General features: G+C 41.9%; 1 protein-coding gene across 1 annotated transcript in view; it reads left to right on the forward strand.

The window, feature by feature from the left end:
- dse (dermatan sulfate epimerase) overlaps positions 1-21,029 on the forward strand; it is a 99,161-nt gene that overhangs the window by 44,148 nt on the left and 33,984 nt on the right. Inside the window, exon 3 of the mRNA XM_073057435.1 lies at positions 16,107-16,360. Coding sequence (XP_072913536.1) covers positions 16,107-16,360 — 254 coding nt within the window. The remainder of the gene's footprint in view (positions 1-16,106; positions 16,361-21,029) is intronic.

A 21,029-nucleotide genomic window follows, 5' to 3' on the forward strand; every position in this document is an offset into this window, starting at 1 on the left:
GTTTCTTCTTGGAATTCATAACGGAGTTCTAAAAATGTAAGCTAATACTAATGTAAAGGCGGATTAGAATTTCGTCTGGTTTGAAGCTTTTATCAGTGTGTCTCAGTAGTAAAATCAATTAAAATTCTGGCTGTGTAATATCATACAGACACATTTCAGGAGATACTGTTAGAGGAGAAAGTGACAGTGCCCTTGATTGTACGGTCACTGGATCCATAGGCAGTTACCAACCTAGTGTCTTTGTGGTGGCAGGAAGGACTCAGAACATTCTGTGGGGAGGTGGGGTCGGTGGAACATCTCAGATATTGTCTAGGAAGGGAAACACTTAATTTCTTGCTGTTAGTTCCAGGAGTTAGGGAGATGATTGGAATTGAAGTTTTATCAGTGGTGATATCAGGATAACTTGGGATTGGCAAGGGTGGAGTGAGGGACTGGGAAGAGAGAAGGAGTACTGGGGGAGGGAGTGGCGTGGGTGCAGACACACCCAGTCCTGAGTCACCAGGCAAAGTCATTTGATTCCAAGCAACTGGTTTATTGATCTGTAATGATCAATAATGATCCCAGTAATGTTCCCTCCCCTCTCCCTTCCCTTTTTGTCCACCATGATTCCCCTCTCCCTGCTCCCTTCCCACTCTCAGTCCACAATAGAGACCCATATCAGAATCAGGTTTATCATCTCTCACATGTGTCATGAAATTTGTTTTTCATGTTTTTGTACAGTACAATACATAAAATTATTTAAAATATATGACTTTTGCACAGTCCTGTAAAATAAAGTTAGAAGACAATAGAATAAAATGTGCAAAAATAACAGGATGTATTTACAATGTAAAAGCATTATAACAAGGGATTTAAAGCGTTTACAGGACAGAACAGCGACTGGGATAATACATAGAGGGTGGGGGATGAGGGCTTTAACTAGAATGGTTGAACAGATTAACTGCCCGGGAGAAGAAACTTTTAAGAGGCTGTTTCCCTCTCTCACCTTATCTCCATACCTGCCTATCACCTTCCTCTGGTGCTCCTCCCCCTTCCTTTTCCTCCACGGCCTTCTGTCCTCTCCTATCACACTCCCCCTCTCCAGCCCTTTATCTCTTCCACCAACCGACCTCACAGTTCTATACTTCACCTCTTCCCCCCCCCCCCCCCACCGCATCTCGGTTTCACCTATACCTACTACCTTTCCTTCCCTCCCACCCCCCCTTACTCTGATGTCTCATCTCTTTTTCCAGTTCGGATGAAGGGTCTCGGCCCGAAACATTGACTGACCATAGATGCTACCTGACCTTCCGTGTTCCTCTAGCATTTTATATTTGTCATAAAATACTCCCAGCAGTCCCTCTTTTTTTTTACAATTTCAATGACCAACCATTGCGCTGAGCAGGAAATGTTTACATGGCCTGAAAACAGTGCAGCACTTTAATAAAACATTATATTAAAAAAAACTACCAGCTGTGCAGCAACAGAGACTTTGTGCACAGGAGCATTTCAGTTACTCTGTGGCTGTGCAGCTGCTCATTTCAGAGGGAACAGTGTCTACTACCCTGAGGTTCATTTGCTTCCCTCCGCTAGCCTGCGGGTCACCCTTGGTAACACCTGCAGTGACCCCCCCCCAGTCAGGGTCACATGAAGCCATGGGAGCAGATGGTGGACGGTCGTACGAGCAGCTGGTGCACATCACAAGTCCTGGTTATGTAACCACAATCTCTGAAGAGTAATGATAATGGCTGGGGGTCACCCGTCTTGCAAAGGCACTGCAGAGAAGTAGGCAGTGGCAAACTTCTGCAGAAAAATTTACCAAAAACAATCATGGTTATGAGACCACAATCCCCCACATCAGAAGACACGGCACATAATGATGGGATGATGAATTGTTTTCAATGAATCAAATGTCAAAAAACATATTGATATTTTCAGAATGGCTGAAGTAGTAATAGTTACCTCTGTCAAAGGTCCCACATAAGTATATAACTTTCTTTTCTGAGTTATTCTATGATTCTGTTAAGTTTATTTTAACATAATATTTTATATTACTCAGCTAGGCAGCTTTGGGCTTGCTGTAATTTAATACCGCTCTTTGCCAAATGTGAGGAAATCTGCAGATGCTGGAAATTCAAACAACACACACAAAATGCTGGTGGAACACAGCAGGCCAGGCAGCATCTATAAGGAGAAGCACTGTCGACGTTTTGGGCCGAGACCTGACAAAGTCAGGAGTCCTGACGAAGGGTCTCGACCCGAAACGTCAACAGTGCTTCTCCTTATAGATGCTGCCTGGCCTGCTGTGTTCCACCAGCATTTTGTGTGTGTTCTTTGCCAAATGTGTTCCCTGGTGGTATGGCAAATACCTTATGTGCCAGTATTGTCCTTCCCAGTTGTTAAGGAGCTAATCTGCTGTGACAGTACTAGCTTAGAGCATTCCAATTGTGTGCATTTGGCTATTCCAGAGGAAAGTTTACAGATACTCGAGAACAAACCCATAGAAAATGCATGGAATACTCGGCAAGATGGGTAATATCTGTGGGAGAAGAGAGATAACATTTCAGGATCAGAATTTTTCATCAGAACCGTGAAAGTGGACAAATACGCTCAGTAGCCACTTTATCAAGTTCATCCTGTACCTAATAATGTGGCCTCTCAGTGTATGTTCATGGTCTTCTGCTGTAGCCCGTCCCCTTCAGGAAATACTCTTCTGCACTCCACTGTTGTAATGTGTGGTTATTTGAGTTACTGTCAACTTCCTGTCTACCTCAACCAGTCTGGCCATTCTCCTCTGACCTCTCTCATTAACGAGGTGTTTTCACCTATAGAGCTGCCTCTCACTGGATGTGTTTTTTTTTTGTTTCTCTGTAAACTCTAGAGCAGGGGTCCACAGACCCCTTGCTTGTTGGATCATGCCATGAACAAAGGTTGGGAACCGGTGCTCTAGAGACTGCTGTGCATTTAAAATCCCAGGAGAGCAAAACGGTTTCTGAGATGGGCAGACAATCAGTCTGGCACCGGCAATCATTCCACAGTCAAAGTCACCTGGATCACATTTCTTCCCCTTTCTGATGTTCGGTCTGAACAACAACTGAAGCTCTTGACCACGTCTGCCTGCTTCTTGTCCAGTAAGCTGCTGCCACGTGATGGGTTGGTTAGATGTTGGTTTTAATGAACAAGTGTACCTAATAGCATGGCCACTTAATGTAAGTGTGCTTAACGTTGCAGAGAGGATGGCTGAAGTCAACATGGGGAAAAAGAATCAGATTTATTAACACTAACATATGACAAGAACTTTGTTGTAATACTGTAGCAAAAAGGTGAACATCTTTAAATTACGACAATATATAAACTGTGTAAAGACAAGGAATAACAAAGTGTTCAAGATTCAGAATTGTTTATTGTATTTCTTCAGTACACAAGTGCAAAGGTGAATGTTACTCTAGATCTGATGCGGCATCAAAAAAACATAAGCATAAAAATGCAATAGATGTAAAAGTAATCCTATAAAACACAATGTACAAGGAACTGAGCAGGTCAGGCAGCATCTATGGAAAGGAATAAGCAGTCGGCACACTTCATCAGGACTGAATATTTTGGAGTTTGCGTTATTTTAGAGCTCTGTCGGATCCACAAACTTGCCGTGGTTTGTTGGCTTGCAAACTTCAATGACCTGGAGGACTGTGCTAGCTGGATTCAGGGCTTTATATTTTGGTTCTTGGTGGTCAATGTGTTGGGCTGAGACCCTTCTTCAGGCCCTTCATCCCCGTTCTGATGAGGGGTCAGGGCCCAAAGAGTCGACTGTTTATTGATTTCCATAGATGCTGCGTTGTTCCAGCAGCTGCAGGCTTTCCTGTGTTTGTGATGCACAAGGAACTGTTTGACTGTGGCCATGTATAGATAAGATTAGCTTATTTGCATAGACTGATTGTACGTATATTAAGTGATGCCAGGTGCAGGAGCGTCTGTACATGAAGTGACTCTAACAGGAAACGATAAAGTGGACTGTTCAGAAATCTGACGGTGGAGGGGAAGAAGCTGTTCCTAAGTTACTGAATGTGGGCTTTCTTGCTCTTGTGCCTTCTCCCTGATGGCAAGACATGTCACGTATTGAAATAGTATGGTCAGTTAATGCAGTCCGACACTTGTCAAGTATAGTGATGACGTCATCAGCCTGGGACTGAGCAACACGTGATGTGAGGGAGCATGGAAGTGAGAATGAGAAATAAAGACAAGTTCAGAGCATCAAGCATCCTGTCATGACATGTGCACTATCTATTTTGGTACTAAGATGGGTTGCAAATACACAACAGTACAGTAATGAGAAGATTGCATATCCTGGATGATGAGAGTCCTTAATGTCTTTTGAAGATGTTCTCGATGATGGGTGGGGTGGGGGCAGTTGTGCCTGTGATGGTGCTAGCTGAGTCAACAACCCAGTGCCGTCTCCTGCGATCCCTGTGATAGACTGGGGACCATGGGGACCAGTGACACAAGTGCTGGTAATGCTGTTTGAGAGGGTAATGGATGTTTGTTGACCATGGGCGATCTGTTAGGACATCTGTAAACAGAAAGAGATGAATAATGATCATGAGAAATGTGCTGGAAGTGTGTAATGCCGACCATGGTGGTTACTGGAAATCCAGAACCAAAAAGAGCGTGAGAAACAGGCGGCTGCTGAAGAGAGAGAAAAAATGCTCAGTGGCTTTCCGTCAAAACTGACTGTTTCTGACAAAAAAACAGGAATTGTCGGTTACTGAATTCTGAGGACTATAATTCTCTATGGAAGATTAACTTTCTCAGATTTACATTAGGTTTTGTTTCTTCTCTGCAACCTTAAATATTTTTCCGCAAAATTTTATATTCTGATAAAAGATCATCAACTTGGAATGTTAACTTTGTTCTTCCTACAGATGCTGTCTGACTCATTGAGTGTTTTCAACATTTTCTGGTTAGGTTCAGATTTCCTGTGTTTGAAGCGTATTTTCTTTGCATCCACTGACATTTAGAAGTTCCTTTATCAACGAGTCCCAAATACAAGTAGACTCATTGTGAAATCTAAATTTAATAAACCATCTGTCAGTCTGGTCCGTTATCGGTCTGTGTGTGGGATTCCTTAGCAGCCCAGTGGGGGAATGGCTACTGAGGTCTTATCACCACACAGTAGCTAATTACAGCACCAGCGATCACCGATTGGCGTTTGATTCCTGCCGGTGTCTGTAAGGAATCTGTTCTCCCATGATCATGTAGGTTTCCTCTGGGTGCTCTGGTTACCTCCCACATTTCAAAGCCGTATGGTTAGGGGTTAATGAGTTATAGACATGCTATGTTGCACCAGAAGACTACACTTCAATAGATGACTGGCTGTATCAGAGCCTGGTATAGAAACCCAGTGTCTTTGGATGGAAAATCCTACAAAAGGTAGTGGATATGGCCCAGTCCATCTCAGGTAAAGCCCTCCCCACCATTGAGCACACCTACATGGAGTGCTATCACAGGGAAGCAGCATTCATCATCAAGGGACCCCCAATTACTCAGGGCAAGTTCCCTTCTCACTGCTGCAATCAGGAGAAAAGTGCAGGTGTTTCAGGACTCACATCACCCGGCTCAGGAGCAGTTATTACTCCTCAGCCATCAGGCTCTTGAACCGATGCATTAGTTCAAATGACAAATCTGGCAGAGTTCTTGGAGGAAGTAACAAGCAGGGTGGACAAAGGAGAGGCAGTAGATGTCATTTACTTGGGTTTTTAGAGGGCATTTGATAAGGTGCCACACATGAGGATGCTTAACAAGATGAAGGTACTGGCATGGATAGAGGAATGGCTGACAGGCAGGAGGGAACCTTCTCTGGGTGACTGCCAGTGACTAGTGGTGTTCCTCAGGGGTCAGTATTGGCATCATTACTTTTCACATTGTTTGTCATTGATTTAGATAATGGAATTGATGACTTCGTGGCAAATTTTGTGGATGATATGATGACAGGTGAAGGGGTAGGTAGTGCTGAGGAAGCAATGCAATTATAGCAGGACTTAGACAAAGTGGAAGAATGGGCAAGAAAGTGTCTGATGGAATACAGTGTTGGGAATCGTACGATAATGCATTTTGGTAAAAGCAACAATAGATAGATAGATAGATAGATAGATACTTTATTCATCCCCATGGGGAAATTCAACTTTTTTCCAATGTCCCATACACTTGTTGTAGCAAAACTAATTACTTACAATACTTAACTCAGTAAAAAAATATGATATGCATCTAAATCACTATCTCAAAAAGCATTAATAATAGCTTTTAAAAAGTTCTTAAGTCCTGGCGGTAGAATTGTAAAGCCTAATGGCATTGGGGAGTATTGACCTCTTCATCCTGTCTGAGGAGCATTGCATCGATAGTAACCTGTCGCTGAAACTGCTTCTCTGTCTCTGGATGGTGCTATGTAGAGGATGTTCAGAGTTATCCATAATTGACCGTAGCCTACTCAGCGCCCTTCGCTCAGCTACCGATGTTAAACTCTCCAGTACTTTGCCCACGACAGAGCCCGCCTTCCTTACCAGCTTATTAAGATGTGAGGCGTCCCTCTTCTTAATGCTTCCTCCCCAACACGCCACCACAAAGAAGAGGGTGCTCTCCACAACTGACCTATAGAACATCTTCAGCATCTCACTACAGACATTGAATGACGCCAACCTTCTTAGGAAGTACAGTCGACTCTGTGCCTTCCTGCACAAGGTGTGTGGACTATCTAAATGGGGAGAGGGTTCAAACATCAGAGGTGCAGAGGGGCTTAGGAATCCTCGTGCAAGACTCTCAGAAGGTTAATTTACAGGTTGAGTCTGTGGTAAAGTAACTGCCAAATGCAATGTTGGCATTTATTTCAAGGTGAATAGAATATAACAGCAAGGAGATAATGCTGAGCCTTTATAAGACACTAGTCAGGCCACACTTGGTGTACTGTCAACAGTTTTGGGCCCCATATCTCAGAAAGGACGTGTTGTCATTGGGGAGAGTCCAGAAGAAGTTCACGAGGATGATTCTGGGAATGAAGGGGTTAACATACGAGGAACGTTTGGCAGCTTTGGGCGTGTACTCACTGGAATTTAGAAGAATGCGTGGGAAGATCTCATTGAAGCCCACCGAATGTTGAAAGGACTAGATAAGGTGGATGTGGAGAGGATTTTTTCCTATGGTGGGGGTATCCAGAACCAGAAAGCACAGCCTCAAAATTGAGGGTTAACCTTTCAGAACAGAGATAAGGAGGAACATTTTTAGCCAGGGAGTAGTGAATCTGTGGAATGCTGTGCCACAGGCTGTGGTGGAGGCCAAGTCTGTGCATACATTTAAGGCAGAAGTTGATAGTTTCCTGATCGGTCAGGACATCAAAGGATATGGCGAGAAAGCTGGTGTAGGGGTTTGAATGGGATCCGGGATCAGCCATGATGGAATGGCGAAGTAGACTCAATGGACCAAATGGCTTAAATCTGCTCCTATACAGTATCTACTGGTCTTCACTCCGATGCATTATTTTAAGGTCAGTGGAGGAAAAATGAGGGGAAATGACAGAGGTAGGTAGTTTTTTTTTCAGAGAGGTAAGTGCCGAGAACGTACTGGTGGTAGAGGCAGATACAACAGGGATATTTAAGAGACTCTCAGATACGTGGATGAAGGAAAACTGGGAGTGGGGGTTATGGCCTGTGTACGGGGGAACAGTTCGGATCAAGGGTCATCTTTATTTGTCATATACACTTACGTGTATTAGGAATTTGCTGTGGTGTGTCGGTGTGACATTCAACACCAAAACAACATTCAACAATTATAAAAAAAATATAAAAATTGAAGTTAAGAGGTTAAAATATGGATATAGAATAATAAATCACAAACACAAGAAAATATGCCAATACTGGAAATCCAGAGCGCCATGCAGAAAAAGCTGGAAGAACTCAGCAGGTCAGGCAGCATCGAAGGAAAAGAGTGAACAGTCAATGTTTGGTGCAGAGACCCTTCATCATGGTATCAAGTCAAGTCAAGTCTATTGTCATTTCCACCATAAACTGCTGGTACAGTACACAGTAAAAACAAAGCAAAGTTCCTCCAGGACCCCGGTGCTACATGAAACAACACAAAACTACACTAGACTATGTGAGACAGCACAAGACTACACTAAACTACATAAAACAATATAAAAACTGTAATAGACTACAGACCTGCATAGGACAACATAAAGTGCAAAAAACAGTGCAGGGCAGTACAATAATTAATAAACAAGACAATAGGCACAGTAGAGGACAAATTACAATATAATAATAAATGATGTAGATGTCAGTCTAGACTCTGGGTATTGAGGAGTCTGATGGCTTGGGGGAAGAAACTGTTGCACAGTCTGGTCATGAGAGCCCGAATGCTTCGGTACCTTTTACCAGATGCCAGGAGGGAGAAGAGTTTGTGTGAGGGGTGCGTGGGGTCCTTCACTATACTGTTAGCTTTGCGGGTGCAGCGTGTGGTGTAAATGCCTGTAATAGCGGGAAGAGAGACCCCGTTGATCTTCTCAACTGACCTCACTATCCGCTGCAGAGTCTTACGATCCGAGACGGTGCAATTCCCGAACCAGGCAGTAATGCAGCTACTCAGGATGCTCTCAATACATCCTCTGTAGAATGCGGTGAGGATGGGGACTGGGAGATGGACTTTTCTCAGCCTCCATAGAAAGTAGAGATACTGCTATGACCCTATCTGTCCCCCTCATAATTTTGTATACCTCTATCATATCTCCCCTCATTCTCCTAAACTCCAGCGAATAGTCCTAAACTATTCACCCTTTCCTGATACTCTGGTCCTCATGTTTTGGCAACATCCTTGTAAATTTTCTCCGCATACTTTCGAAGTTATTAATATCTTTCTTGTTGTAGGTGACCAGAACTGCACACAATCCTTTAAATTAGGCCTTAGTTATACAACTTCAATACAACATTCCAACTCTTGTGCTTAATACTTTGATTTATGAAGAACAATGTACTCAATCTGTGATGTCACTTTGAGGGAACTAAGAAGCTGTATTCTTCTGTTCTATTGCACTACTCAGTGCCCACTGTGGATGTCCTGCCCTGCCTTGTCCTCCCAAAATGTAACATCTCACACTTGTCTGTATTAAATTCTATCTGCCATTTTTCAGCTGGTCCAGATCCCACTGCAAGATTTGATAGCCTTCCTCACTGTCTGATACACTCCCAATCTTGGTGTCAGTCATAAGCTTGCTGATCCAGTTTACCACAGATCTTTCATATTTTCTTCAAAAAATTTACTCCATGCTTCCAGTAGGGAGTAAATTGAAAGACATCATTGGCACACAGTCTGTGCCTTAAACCTCAATTAATTTTATTGGTAGGTTAGCCTAAGCTGCAAGACTGTGATGTATTCCTGTGAAGAAGCTGCAGAAGATTGTAAATCTCATCAGCTCCATCTTGGGCACTAGCCTACAAAGTACCCAGGACACCTTTAGGGAGCAGTGTCTCAGGAAGGCAGCGTCCATTATTAAGGACCTCCAGCACCCAGGGCATGCCCTTTTCTCACTATTACCATCAGGTAGGAGACCCAGAAGCCTGAAGGCACACACTCAGCAATTCAGGAACAGCTTCTCCTCTGCCACCTGATTCCTAAATGGACATTGAATGCTTGGACACTACCTCACTTTTTTTTAATATACAGTATTTCTGTTTCTTGCATGTTTTTTAATCTATTCAATATATGTATACTGTAATTTATTTATTTATTTATTACTTTTTTTTTCTCTTCTATATTATGCTGCTGCTATATTATGCACTGAACTGCTGCTGCTAAGTTAACAAATTTCACATCACATGCCGGTGATAATAAACCTGATTCTGATTCTGATTCTGGTTGAGTCTCTGGCACTGAGTCTGGCCTGGTGAATCAGTGGAATTCTTTGCCATAGACAGCCATAGAGGGCAAGTCATTGGGTATATTTAAGGTTGAGGTTGCAAGATTCTTAATGGTCTGGGCATGAAGGGATTCAGGGTGATGACAGGAGATTGGGACTGAGAGGAAAATTGGATCAGCTACGATGAAATGGCAGAGCAGACTCAATCGAGCAAATGACCTAATTCTCCTAGATCTTATGATCTTATGACAAGCCATCATAATTTTAAGGTGTTTGGAGGAAAGTATATGGGCAATGTCAGAGGTACCATTTCTATACAGGGCGGTGAGTGCGTGGAACACCCTGCTAGGGGTGGTGTAGAGGCAGGATACATTAAGTGCATTTAATAAACTCCTAGATGGGCACATGGATGAAATAGAGGGCTATGTAGGAGGGAAGGATTGCTTGATCAGACTAGGTTAAAAGTTTGGCACAACACAGTAGGCCGCATCGCCTGTAATGTTCTGTAATGCTTAACTATCACTAATGTCCAGAAATACTGTGAAACATCAAGATTAATGTAAATAATTAATTGATTTTAAATAATAATAAATAAAAACCCTAACGCTAATGTGTGGTTTGTGGATCTGCTAGGGCTTTGATCAGGCCTACGTCAGTGGTGTCGCCAGCAAATTTGCTTACCGCATTGGAGCACGGCCCTGGGTGTAAAGCAGACTGCCTTGTGATGTACCCGTGCTGATAGACATCATGGAGGAGATGTTTTTGCCAATTCAAACTGACTGGGGTCTGTAAGTGAGGAAATCAAGGATCCAATTGCACAAACAGATACTGAGACCAAGGTCCTGAAGCTTACTGATGAGCTTTGAGGGGATGACGGTATTGAATGCCAAGCTGTAGTCAAGGTAGAGCATCCTGATATACGTACCTTTGCTGTCCAGATGTTCTGGGGTTGAGTGAAGTGCCAATGAGATGTCATCTGCTATGGACCTGTTGTTCTGGTAGGGAAATTGAAGCAGACCTAGGTCATTTCTCAGCTGGTGTTGATATGTTTTATTACCAGACTCTATCCACTTCATCACTGTGGATGATAGTCGTAGAGGCAGTTCACCACTTTCTTAGGCACCGGTCTAACTGAAGCCTGATTGAAACAGGTGGTATGTCATACTGCTGCAGTGAGAGCTTAAAGATATCAGTGAATTGATTAGCACAAGCCTTTAGTACTTGGCCAGATACCTTGTCTGGGCTGGATGTTTTTCATGGGTACCATCTCCTGAAGGATGCTCGCATATTGAGAAAAGCTGCCATGGTACAGCAGCTTCCATAATCAGAGATCCCACCACCCAGGCCATGCTGTCTTCTTGTTGCTGCCATCAGGTTAAAGGTACAAGAGCCTCAAGACTCGTACTAGCTGGTTTAAGAACAGTTACTACCCCTCAACCGTCAGGCTCTTGAACAAAACAGGGTAACTGCATTCACTTGCTCATCCATTCAGATGTTCCCACAAGTACAACAAATGATCTCAGTTTAAGGACTCTTTATCTTGTTTTATCATGTTCTCATAATTTGCATTTGCATAGTTTGTTGTCTTCTACACTCTGGTTGATCTTTCATTGACCCTGTTATTGTTATTCTATAGAATTGATGAGTATGCCTGCAGAAAAATGAATGTCAGTGTTGTATATGATGACATATATGTACTTTGATAATCAAATTTACTTTGAATGTCGGCCTCAGAGACTGAAATCACAGAATCTTCGGGGGTTGTGTGAGTTTGTGATGGTTCCTCCATGTTTTGATAGTCAAAGCAAGCGTAGAAGGCATTGAGCTCATCTGGAGGTGAAACATTTGAGACATGTTTAAGAAAGGTGTTACATAAATGCATTTTTGTCCATTAATCCAAGTCAGATGTCTTTCACCACCAATGTAGTCCTCTGAATTATTTATTATTTTTAGTTATAAACAGGATAACTGAGCACTCTATTTTGTGATGCTCTGGAAAGATGTGCTCCAGGAATAGGAAAGAATAGACAGTGTTATATTAATCTTGCATTCTCCACATGTGTGAAGTGATCTTTCTAGGCTAATGAAACCCATTATATAAGTCACTGGTCCTGCATTATTCATATGTTTCTCGCAAACATAGTGCATTCATTGTATTCATTGCCAGACTTTGTGGGGAAGAAAGAAAAGACAAATCTAATTTGATGTAACTGGGACAGACACACTCACACTCATGCTCACTATCACTCTCTCACTCACAAACTCATACTCACACTCTCATTCTCTCTTTCTCACTCCCTCTCTCATTCTCTCACTCACTCTCTCACACAGCCTCAACACACAATGCTGGAGGAACTCAACAAGTCAGATGAATTTTTTTTTGCAAACAGTGAAATGGGCCTCCATTGATGGCAGTGCAGAGAGTTGTGGTCTTGCATTCGAACTCTGTTTGACTGAGATATTAATGTTGTCGGGAAAATATTTGTGACTATATTCTGTGTACCCTTCCATTTACACTCAATGGCCACTTTATTAGGTACACACCGTTAATTCAAATATCTACGCAGCCAGTCACGTGGCAGTATGTCAATATATAAAAGCATGCAGACATGGTTGAGAACAATGTTCCCTCTAATTAATAAGGACCAGTGTGTGCGAAAATCTTGTGCTGTTCATTTTTTTTTGTTCAACGACAACAATGTGTGCACTGAATAATTTCTTCAATAAAAGCAGTATAAATAAGCCAGTTCTAAAATCTGCAGACAAATCATCGCGAACTCCACGTTGTCAGTGCCATCCGTGTCAGAAATGAAAAAAGGAAATGTGATTGTGGAATATACTTAACATGCCAATGAGGTAGAGGGTGACAACCTTTTGTGTTCAGTTTAAATTCTTTGTGCGCTAGGAGCAAAAGACGTGTGCAAGCGCATGCCTTAGAGGGAACTTTGGTCGAGAGATTCAGTTGTTGTTTGGACCATCAGGATCTCAAAACAAAGTGGTTAACTTCATTTGCCCCATCATAGAAATGTTCCCACAAGCAATGGACTCACTTTCAAGGACTCTTCATTTCACATTCTCAATATTTATTGCTTGCTTATTTATTTATTATTTCTTCTTTTTGTATTTGCACAATTTATTGTCTTCTGTACTGTGGTTGAACACCCTACTTGAGCGATGTTTCAATGATGTTGTTACGGTTATTATTCTTTCGATTTATTGAGTATTCCCACAAGAAAATGAATCTCAGAGCTGTTTATGTACTTTGATAATAAAATTACTTTGAACTATGAACATCAGAATGGGGGAAAAATTCGACCTAAATGACTTTGACCTTGGAATGATGTGCCGGACAATGCATGTCATGAGAATCTCAGAATGAGAATGCAATGAGAATCTCACAAACTGCTGATCTCCTGGGATTTTCACACACAATGTGTGTCTGCGTGAGTGAGAGTTTGGGTGGGTTGGTATGTGAGAGGGAAGAAAGGGACTTGTTTTGCTGTGGTTGTTTTGGTGCTATTGTGTTGCTGTTCTGCTGAACATTGTGGGTGTCTTGTTTTGTAACTTCAAAATATTAAACTAACGCAAAGGCGGACACAGGGGACCAAAACTCGAGTTTAACTTCGGCTTTTACTTCAATTGAGAGTTGTGCAGATCACCTGGCAGGGTGATGACGTATGCAATTCACATATTTATACATATAAAGCAAAATTAATAATTTAAACAAACAAGAATGCTTAATCAACCAATATATATACAAGATTATTCAAATATTATTGAATTAATAAATACACAACTGTGGGCATGCTATGTTGATGCTGGAACGTGTGGTGACTTTTGTGGACTGCTTCCCACCCTCCAGACGTCCGCAGCTGTGTTACTTGTTAACGCAAACGACACATTTCACTGTGATCTTCAATGTCCGTGCGATAAGTAACTGAACCTGACTCTGAAGTAGTGAAGTTAGAATGCTGAGTGCCAATGTTGGAGGAACACCAGTTTCCAGAGAGTTGTTCACATTAATAGTGAATGAAATCTGTCCGAGCCATAAGTAAAACTATGCAAAGAACTTGGGTGAATTTGGCATTGTGTCTTTTAGACCATAAGATATAGGAACAGAATTAGGCCATTTGGGCCAGCAAGTCTGCTCTAACATTTCACTGTGGCTAATCCTTTTCCCTCTCAGTCCCAATCTCCTGCCTTCTCCCTTTATCCCTTCATGTCCTGACCAATCAAGGATCTATCAATCTTTGCCTTAAATATACATAAACACTCAGCCTCCACAGCTGCCTGTGGCAATGAATTCTACAGATTCACTAAAACAATTCCTCCTTATCTCTGTTCTAAAGAGATACTCCTCTATCCTGAGGTTGTGTCTTCTGGTCATAGACTCTCTCACCACAGGAAACATCCTCTCTACATCCACTCTATCAAAGCCTTTCATTATATGATAGATTTCAATGAGGTCACCCTTGATTCTTCTGAATTTTTGTGAATACAGGCCCAGAGCAATCAAACGTTTCTCATATGGCAAGCCATTCAATCCTGGAATCATTTTTGTGAACCTCCTTTGAACCCTCTCCAGTTTCATCACATCCTTTCTGAGATAAGGGGCCCAAACCTGCTCAGAATATTCCAAGTGAGGCCTTGCCAGTGCTTTATAAAGTCTTAACATTATATCCTCGCTTTTATATTCAAAATGTTGTATTCTTTTGGCTTCTGTACATCTTGATTTGCAGCATCTCATTTGCCACAGCACTGCTTCTGATAAAGAGTACACTCGTCATGTTTCCTTCACTAGTGGAGAAGTCAAATAATGATCTATCTAGCATTTTGTACGCGCACCAAGGACACCTCACTACAATGATATTCTGCTATAATAAATCACAATAGCAGGGTATTTTCCACCTAAACACTAATTTCATGTGTTATCAACCACAACAGATTAACACTAATAAATGCATTTATTAATTTATATCTAGATCATAAGACATAGGAGCAGAATTAGGCCATTCAGCCCATTGAGTTTCTCCTGCATTCCATCATGGCTGATTCATTATTCCTCTCAACCCTATTCTCCAGCCTTCTCCCCATAACCTTTGGCTCCCCATAACCTTTGGCACAAGAAATGACTAACCTACTATTTAAATATATCCAATGACTTGGCCTGCACAGCCATCTGTGGCAATGAATTCCATATATTCACCACCCTGTCATTAAAGAAATCCATCCTCATTTCAATTTTAAAGGGACATCCTTCAATTCTGAGGCTGTGCCTTCTGGTCTTGGATTCTCCCACTATAGGGAATGCCCTTTCTACATCCACTCTATCTAGGCCTTTCAACATTTGATAGAGTTCCAGATTTGGGTGAATAATGTTTTCTACTCTAATTCACTGATATTAAAGAAAAAAAATCAGTTAAACCTTCCTATTTTTGTTTCAATTTCTTTCTAGAAAAAAACTACAAAGTCCAAAAAAAAACAACTACAAAGTTTTCTCCTCCTTTCAATTTTTCCTCCTAATTCATTGCTTTGGTGATGGCTCATATTAGAATAAATTCATTTTTGGGCAGTGATGAGACAAACCACAAGATTTGGAGTGCCTTACATTGTCAGTCATTCTTGCTGTGAATTGTGAGTTTACAATTATCCTCAATTAGCACATTACTGATGAAACAACTCATGCCTATTTTTGATTTAGCAAATAAAAAGCAACACGTTTCAAATGTTGGATTAAACTGTATTTTTTTTTGCAGTTTAACAATTTATACTTGATTGTATTTTATATAACAACCTATATACATGTAATTGTTCAGTATGTTTCCCAGAGGTCACAGTATGTATGTACAATTGTTCCTAGTGGTTACACTTATTTGTATTATTCTGGAAGCTTCTTTGGTGTCACATTATTTGAATAAGGGCTATCTGATTGGTTAACTCATATCTACAAATTTGAATGGACTGTCTCTTATCTGTGGTATAAGAAGGGCCGAGCATGTTGGCCCACCATCTTTTATCTTTGCTTCTTCTTTTCCTTCACCTCTTTGCCTCTCACTATTCCCCATTTTCAATTCTCTTTCCTTTTTTAGTGCTTAGTGAAATGATCGTGAAGTTTTATGCCTCTTGACTTCTGAAAGAACGTCAGATCAGAACTATCAGACTCCAACACAATAAAGTCAAACAATGTGATGATTTTTGCACTGCATTATGTTCACGATATTTTTCTCCTTCAAAGGCTCGTCAAGGACGCCGCATGGGATGAGGTTCCACTCGCTCACTCACTCGTGGGTTTTGCCACTGCGTATGACTTTCTGTATGACCAACTGAACAAAACTCAGCAGGAAAGATATTTAGAAGTCATCAGTGATGCCTCCCAGTACATGTACGAGAAGTCTTTCAGTCGTGGATGGGGATTTCAGTATCTGCACAATCATCAACCCACCAACTGTGTGGCCTTGTTGACAGGAAGCCTGGTTCTCTTGAATCAAGGTATGTTGTGCTGGTTATCAGAAGTAAAGTTGGTTTAATATTGTCACATCCTGAGGTACAGTGAAAAGTATTCTCCTGCCTTCTCGCCTGCCCCCACCCCGCCTGTACTTTTGACATCTTTACTAATCAAGAACCTAACAACCTCCGCTTTAAATAGACCCAATGACTTGACCTTCACAGCTGTCTGTGGCAATGACGTACACTGATACACCACCCTCTGGAGTAAAGAAGCATTGATGTAAAGAATAACAGATCACTTGGCTTCCTGCTTGCCTGCTACATCTCCATGTGGGCCTTAAGTGACTTGTGTACAAGTACACCCAGCTCATTTTGAACATCAAGACAAATCTCTCACCATTTGACAAACATTTCGTTTTTCTTTCATGAGAACCGAAGTGGATGAGCACTTACTATTTTACATTCCTTCTGCCATGTTCCCACCCACTCACCCAGCCTAAACATATTCCTTTGAAGCCTCTTCCACCTCCACATTCACAATCCTCACTTTTGGGGACCTGGTAGTACATGTTCTAAGTGTTAATTCTTTACTTTTTTATTATTTGTTCTTTTTCTGCACATTGGATGATGTCGGTCTTTGTGGTTTTTCGTGGATTCTATTGTCTTTCTTTATTTTGTGGGAGTCTGCAGGATGATGAATTTCAAAGTTGAATGTGGAATGCATTCTTTCATAATGAACTTACTTTGAACTTTGAACTCCATTTAGTGTCAGTCTGGGCCTGGCAATTAATTGGAAACACCAATGATTCTTGTTTACTTCTGATTTAACTGTTTACCCAGTTTTTAAATTCAGATTTTCAAAGTGAATTTGGCATACCAGTCAATTCCAACATTTAAATGAAATCCAAATGATATCAGTTCATGTTTTGATGTCTGCACACAAGTTCTTGGCATTTGTGCTGTAATAACTGTATCATCATAAGTTATTTTAAGTGGCAAGACAGTGCTTTCTCTGATTTCATTTCAAGATGCTTAACAATAGCATTTTTTAAACGATTAAAGATGCTGATGGAGTCCTGATGACGCACCTTGGCCTGAAACATCGACTGTTTATTCCAGTCCACAGATGCTGCCTGACTTGCTGAGTTCCTCCAGCGTTTAGTGCGTGTTGCTCAAGAGTTCCGGCTTCTGCTGAATCTCTTGAGTTTATTTTTAAATTATTTTCTTTATAATTCTCCCTGTTTCTACGCTCGTGCCATCATTTTGGAGATATGATGAGCAGGGATTTCTGCAAGAATAAGCGACAACTATGCACTGGGGACTCTGGCCTAATGTGTGGCAAGCAGCCCTCGACAAACCCGACCAACCAACAATTCACAATGACCAATTAACCTACCTGTCATGTCTTTGGACTGTGGGAGGAAACCAGAACAGCTGTGGGGAAGCTCACACATTCCACGTTCTCCTTACGGAATGGTGCCGGAATTGAATTCTGAACTCCGAAACAGCCCAAGGTGTAATGGTGTCACAATAACCTCGAGCACTAACTCCAAGGATGCACTGTGACAGCTGTACAGTATCATCATTTCTCTACAAAACAAGCATCTGCACCATCTCTTCGTAATTGCAGGAGACTTCAAGCAATTTATTTGTTGTGTTTTTTTGTTCTTTTTTTTATTGTGTTCTTTTTATAGTTAGTTATTATGTTTTTTCTAATGCTGCATCAGAGCCAAAGTAACAATCATTTTGTTCTCCTTTGCCGTCATCTACAGAAGAACGATGATAAGTGATCTTGAATCTTGAAATTAAGCTATACCATCATAAAATAGTATTTTCTTTTTAGAAAGAGTATGTATCTAATGTTTTATAAGTCAGAGTTCAGACTACACATCGAGTATTGTGAGCAGTTTTGGGCCCCTTATCTAAGAAGGGATGTGCTGACATTGGAGAGGCTTCAGAGATAATTAACACCAGGAATGAAAGAGTTAATGTTTAAGAAGTGTTTGGCTCTGGGCCTGTACTTGCTGGAGTTTAGAAGAATGAGGGGTCATCTCATTGAAACCTATTGAATATTGAAAGGCCTAGATGGAGTAGATGTGGAATATTGAAAGGCCTAAATAGAGTGGATATGGAGAGGATGTTTCCTGTAGTGGGAGAGTCTAAGACCAGAGGGCACAATCTCAGAATAGAAGGATATCCCTTTTGAACGGAGATGAGGAGGAATTTCTTTAGCCAGAGACTGGCGAATCTGTGGGACTAATTGCTACAGGCTGCTGTGGAAGCCACAGATTATTGGGTATATTTAAAGCAGAGGTTGATAGATTCTTGATTAGCAAGGGCATTAAAGGTTATGGGGAGAAGGCAGGAGGATGCGGTTGAGAGGGATAATAAATCAGCCATGGTCAAATGGTGGAGCTGATTCAATGGGCCAAATGGCCTAATTCTGCTCCTATGTCTTATTGTCTTATCTATTTCCAGTGTACATAAAGCCCTTTGAGAGGATCTTTTAACAAATCTTTGTACAGTGTGCAGCAGAGTCTCATGTGCGAAGATTAATGGAGCCCACTGGATTATTCGTCTACAAAAGGCTTTTGTCCTCTTTGAGTAAATACCCGATGTGCTCTTAGAAGAAATTTGACACGTTATGGGTCAACATTTTCCTCCTATCAATCTCGCGCCATCCGCAAACACATTTTGCTTGTGTCATGGATGTGGAGTAACAAATTAAGCATTTGGATTTCTGTAAACTTCTGAAACAGATTTCACTGGTGTGAGCAGTCTAACTTGAAAATTGTACTACTTCAACAGCACTAATTTCTTTTATTTACAGCAGTGTGAGAAATCATTTACATGAAGTGTTTTCTTGGGGAGGTGTCAGTAAAAATATCTTTTATTTGTACATTGGCAATAAAAAGGTAGAAGAGTCTCATGGAGATGGAGGGAAGGGGAGAGAGGGAGGGAGGAAGAGAGAGGGAGTATGGGAGACCGAGGGGGAAAGAGAGGGAGAGAAGGAGAGAGAGAGAGAGGGTGGAAAGGAGAGAGAGTGAGGGAGAGAGAGAGAGGGAGAAAAAGAGAGGGTGGAGGAGAGAGGGAGACAGGGGCAAGGAAGGAGCGAGTGTGAGGGAGAGAGAAAGAGAGAGTGGAGGAGGTAGAGGGAGGCGGAGAGAGAGAAAGTGCATCTTGCAAATTGGTGTCTTGGTAAGCTGTGATTTCTCCACCTATTTGATGTGTTGCATTCCCTTGAGCATATACAATTTAAAGCTTTTAATTCCTTTTGAAATCTCTGGCATAAAAGTGCTAATGGTAATGATTGCTTATGTGAAACAGATGGCATAAACTTGTGCAAAATGGAAATAGATTTTCCAAATATTTTTGTACAGCATTGAGATTACACTCATAAATCTATGTGCATTTTGTATCAAAGCTAATGTGTAGGAAATGTTTAGATGAGGCTATTTGTGGCACCATAACTGTGCAGGCTTCATTTTAATTGCTCACAGACCTGGTGAGAAATTGCACTAGGAACCTAATCTCTAACCTGCCAAGGCAGAGGGAGACATAAATAATTTGAAAGGCTGAGTTCCAGCCAGATCTCTGCCCCCCACAACCCTATTCCAAGCTGAAAGAGATAAAGATTCGGGCTATCTGTGTGTCACTTGCCAGAATCCTGAGAGATCCTTGTATTAACCCATAGAGCACACAAATAGGTGACATAATAGATTCTGCAGACACTGGAACATTTGTCCCAAACGTCAGTGTTTATTCTGCTCCACCAATTGTGCCTGAATTGCTGAGTTCCTTTAGCATTTTCTGTGTGTTAAAGAAATGTCTGACTGGTTGCCTGTCCTTTCCTTGTATGTCGTTATTTTTGCCCGCCTCTTGACCTTACCCAGCCGACTTTCTATTGCAAGGTTCATCTGGGCCTTTATCACCTTGAGACCCAATGCTGTCCACATCTTTCAAACAGTGGAAATGTGATCTCATCCAGAACTCAGCTGCCTGTGCCCAAACTTGTATCAGATCCCAATGCCAAAGTGTTTGTTCTCTGACCTGCTGACTAACTGGTCCTGGTGTGATGGCATGGGGTTCCCTGTCCACAAACACACGCAAAATGTTTGAGGAACTCAGCAGACCAGGCAGCATCTATGGAAAGGAGTAAACCATTGATGTTTTGGGCCAAGAAAGACCCTTCATTAGAACTGGAGAGAAAAAAATGAGGAGTCAGGATTAGAAGGGGGGGGGGGGTGAGGGGAGGGAGACACACAGGTGATAGGTGAAACCAGGAGAGGGGAGAAGTGTGAAGTAAAGAGCTGGGAAGTTGATTGCTGAACGAGATACAGGGCTGGAGAAGGAGGAATCTGATAGGAGAAGACATGGAAGAAAGAAAAGGGGGAGGAGCACCAGAGGGCAGTAATGGGCAGGTAAAGAGATAAGGGGAGAGAGGGAAAAGTGGATGGGAAATGGTGATGGAGCAGGAGAGGGGAATTACCAGAAGTTCGAGAAATCGATGTTCATGCCATCAGGTTGGAGGCTGCCCAGGTGCAATATAAGGTCCAGATCCAGCCTGAGGGTGGCCTCATCATGACAGTAGAGGAGGCCATGGACTGACATGTTGGAATGGGAATGGGAAGTGGAATCAAAATGAGTGGTCACTGGGAGATCTCACTTTTTCTGGCGGACGGAGTGTAGACACTCATCGAAGGTCTCCCAA

The sequence above is a fragment of the Hemitrygon akajei genome, chromosome 9, assembly GCF_048418815.1.
Source record: "Hemitrygon akajei chromosome 9, sHemAka1.3, whole genome shotgun sequence".
NCBI lineage: Eukaryota > Metazoa > Chordata > Chondrichthyes > Myliobatiformes > Dasyatidae > Hemitrygon > Hemitrygon akajei.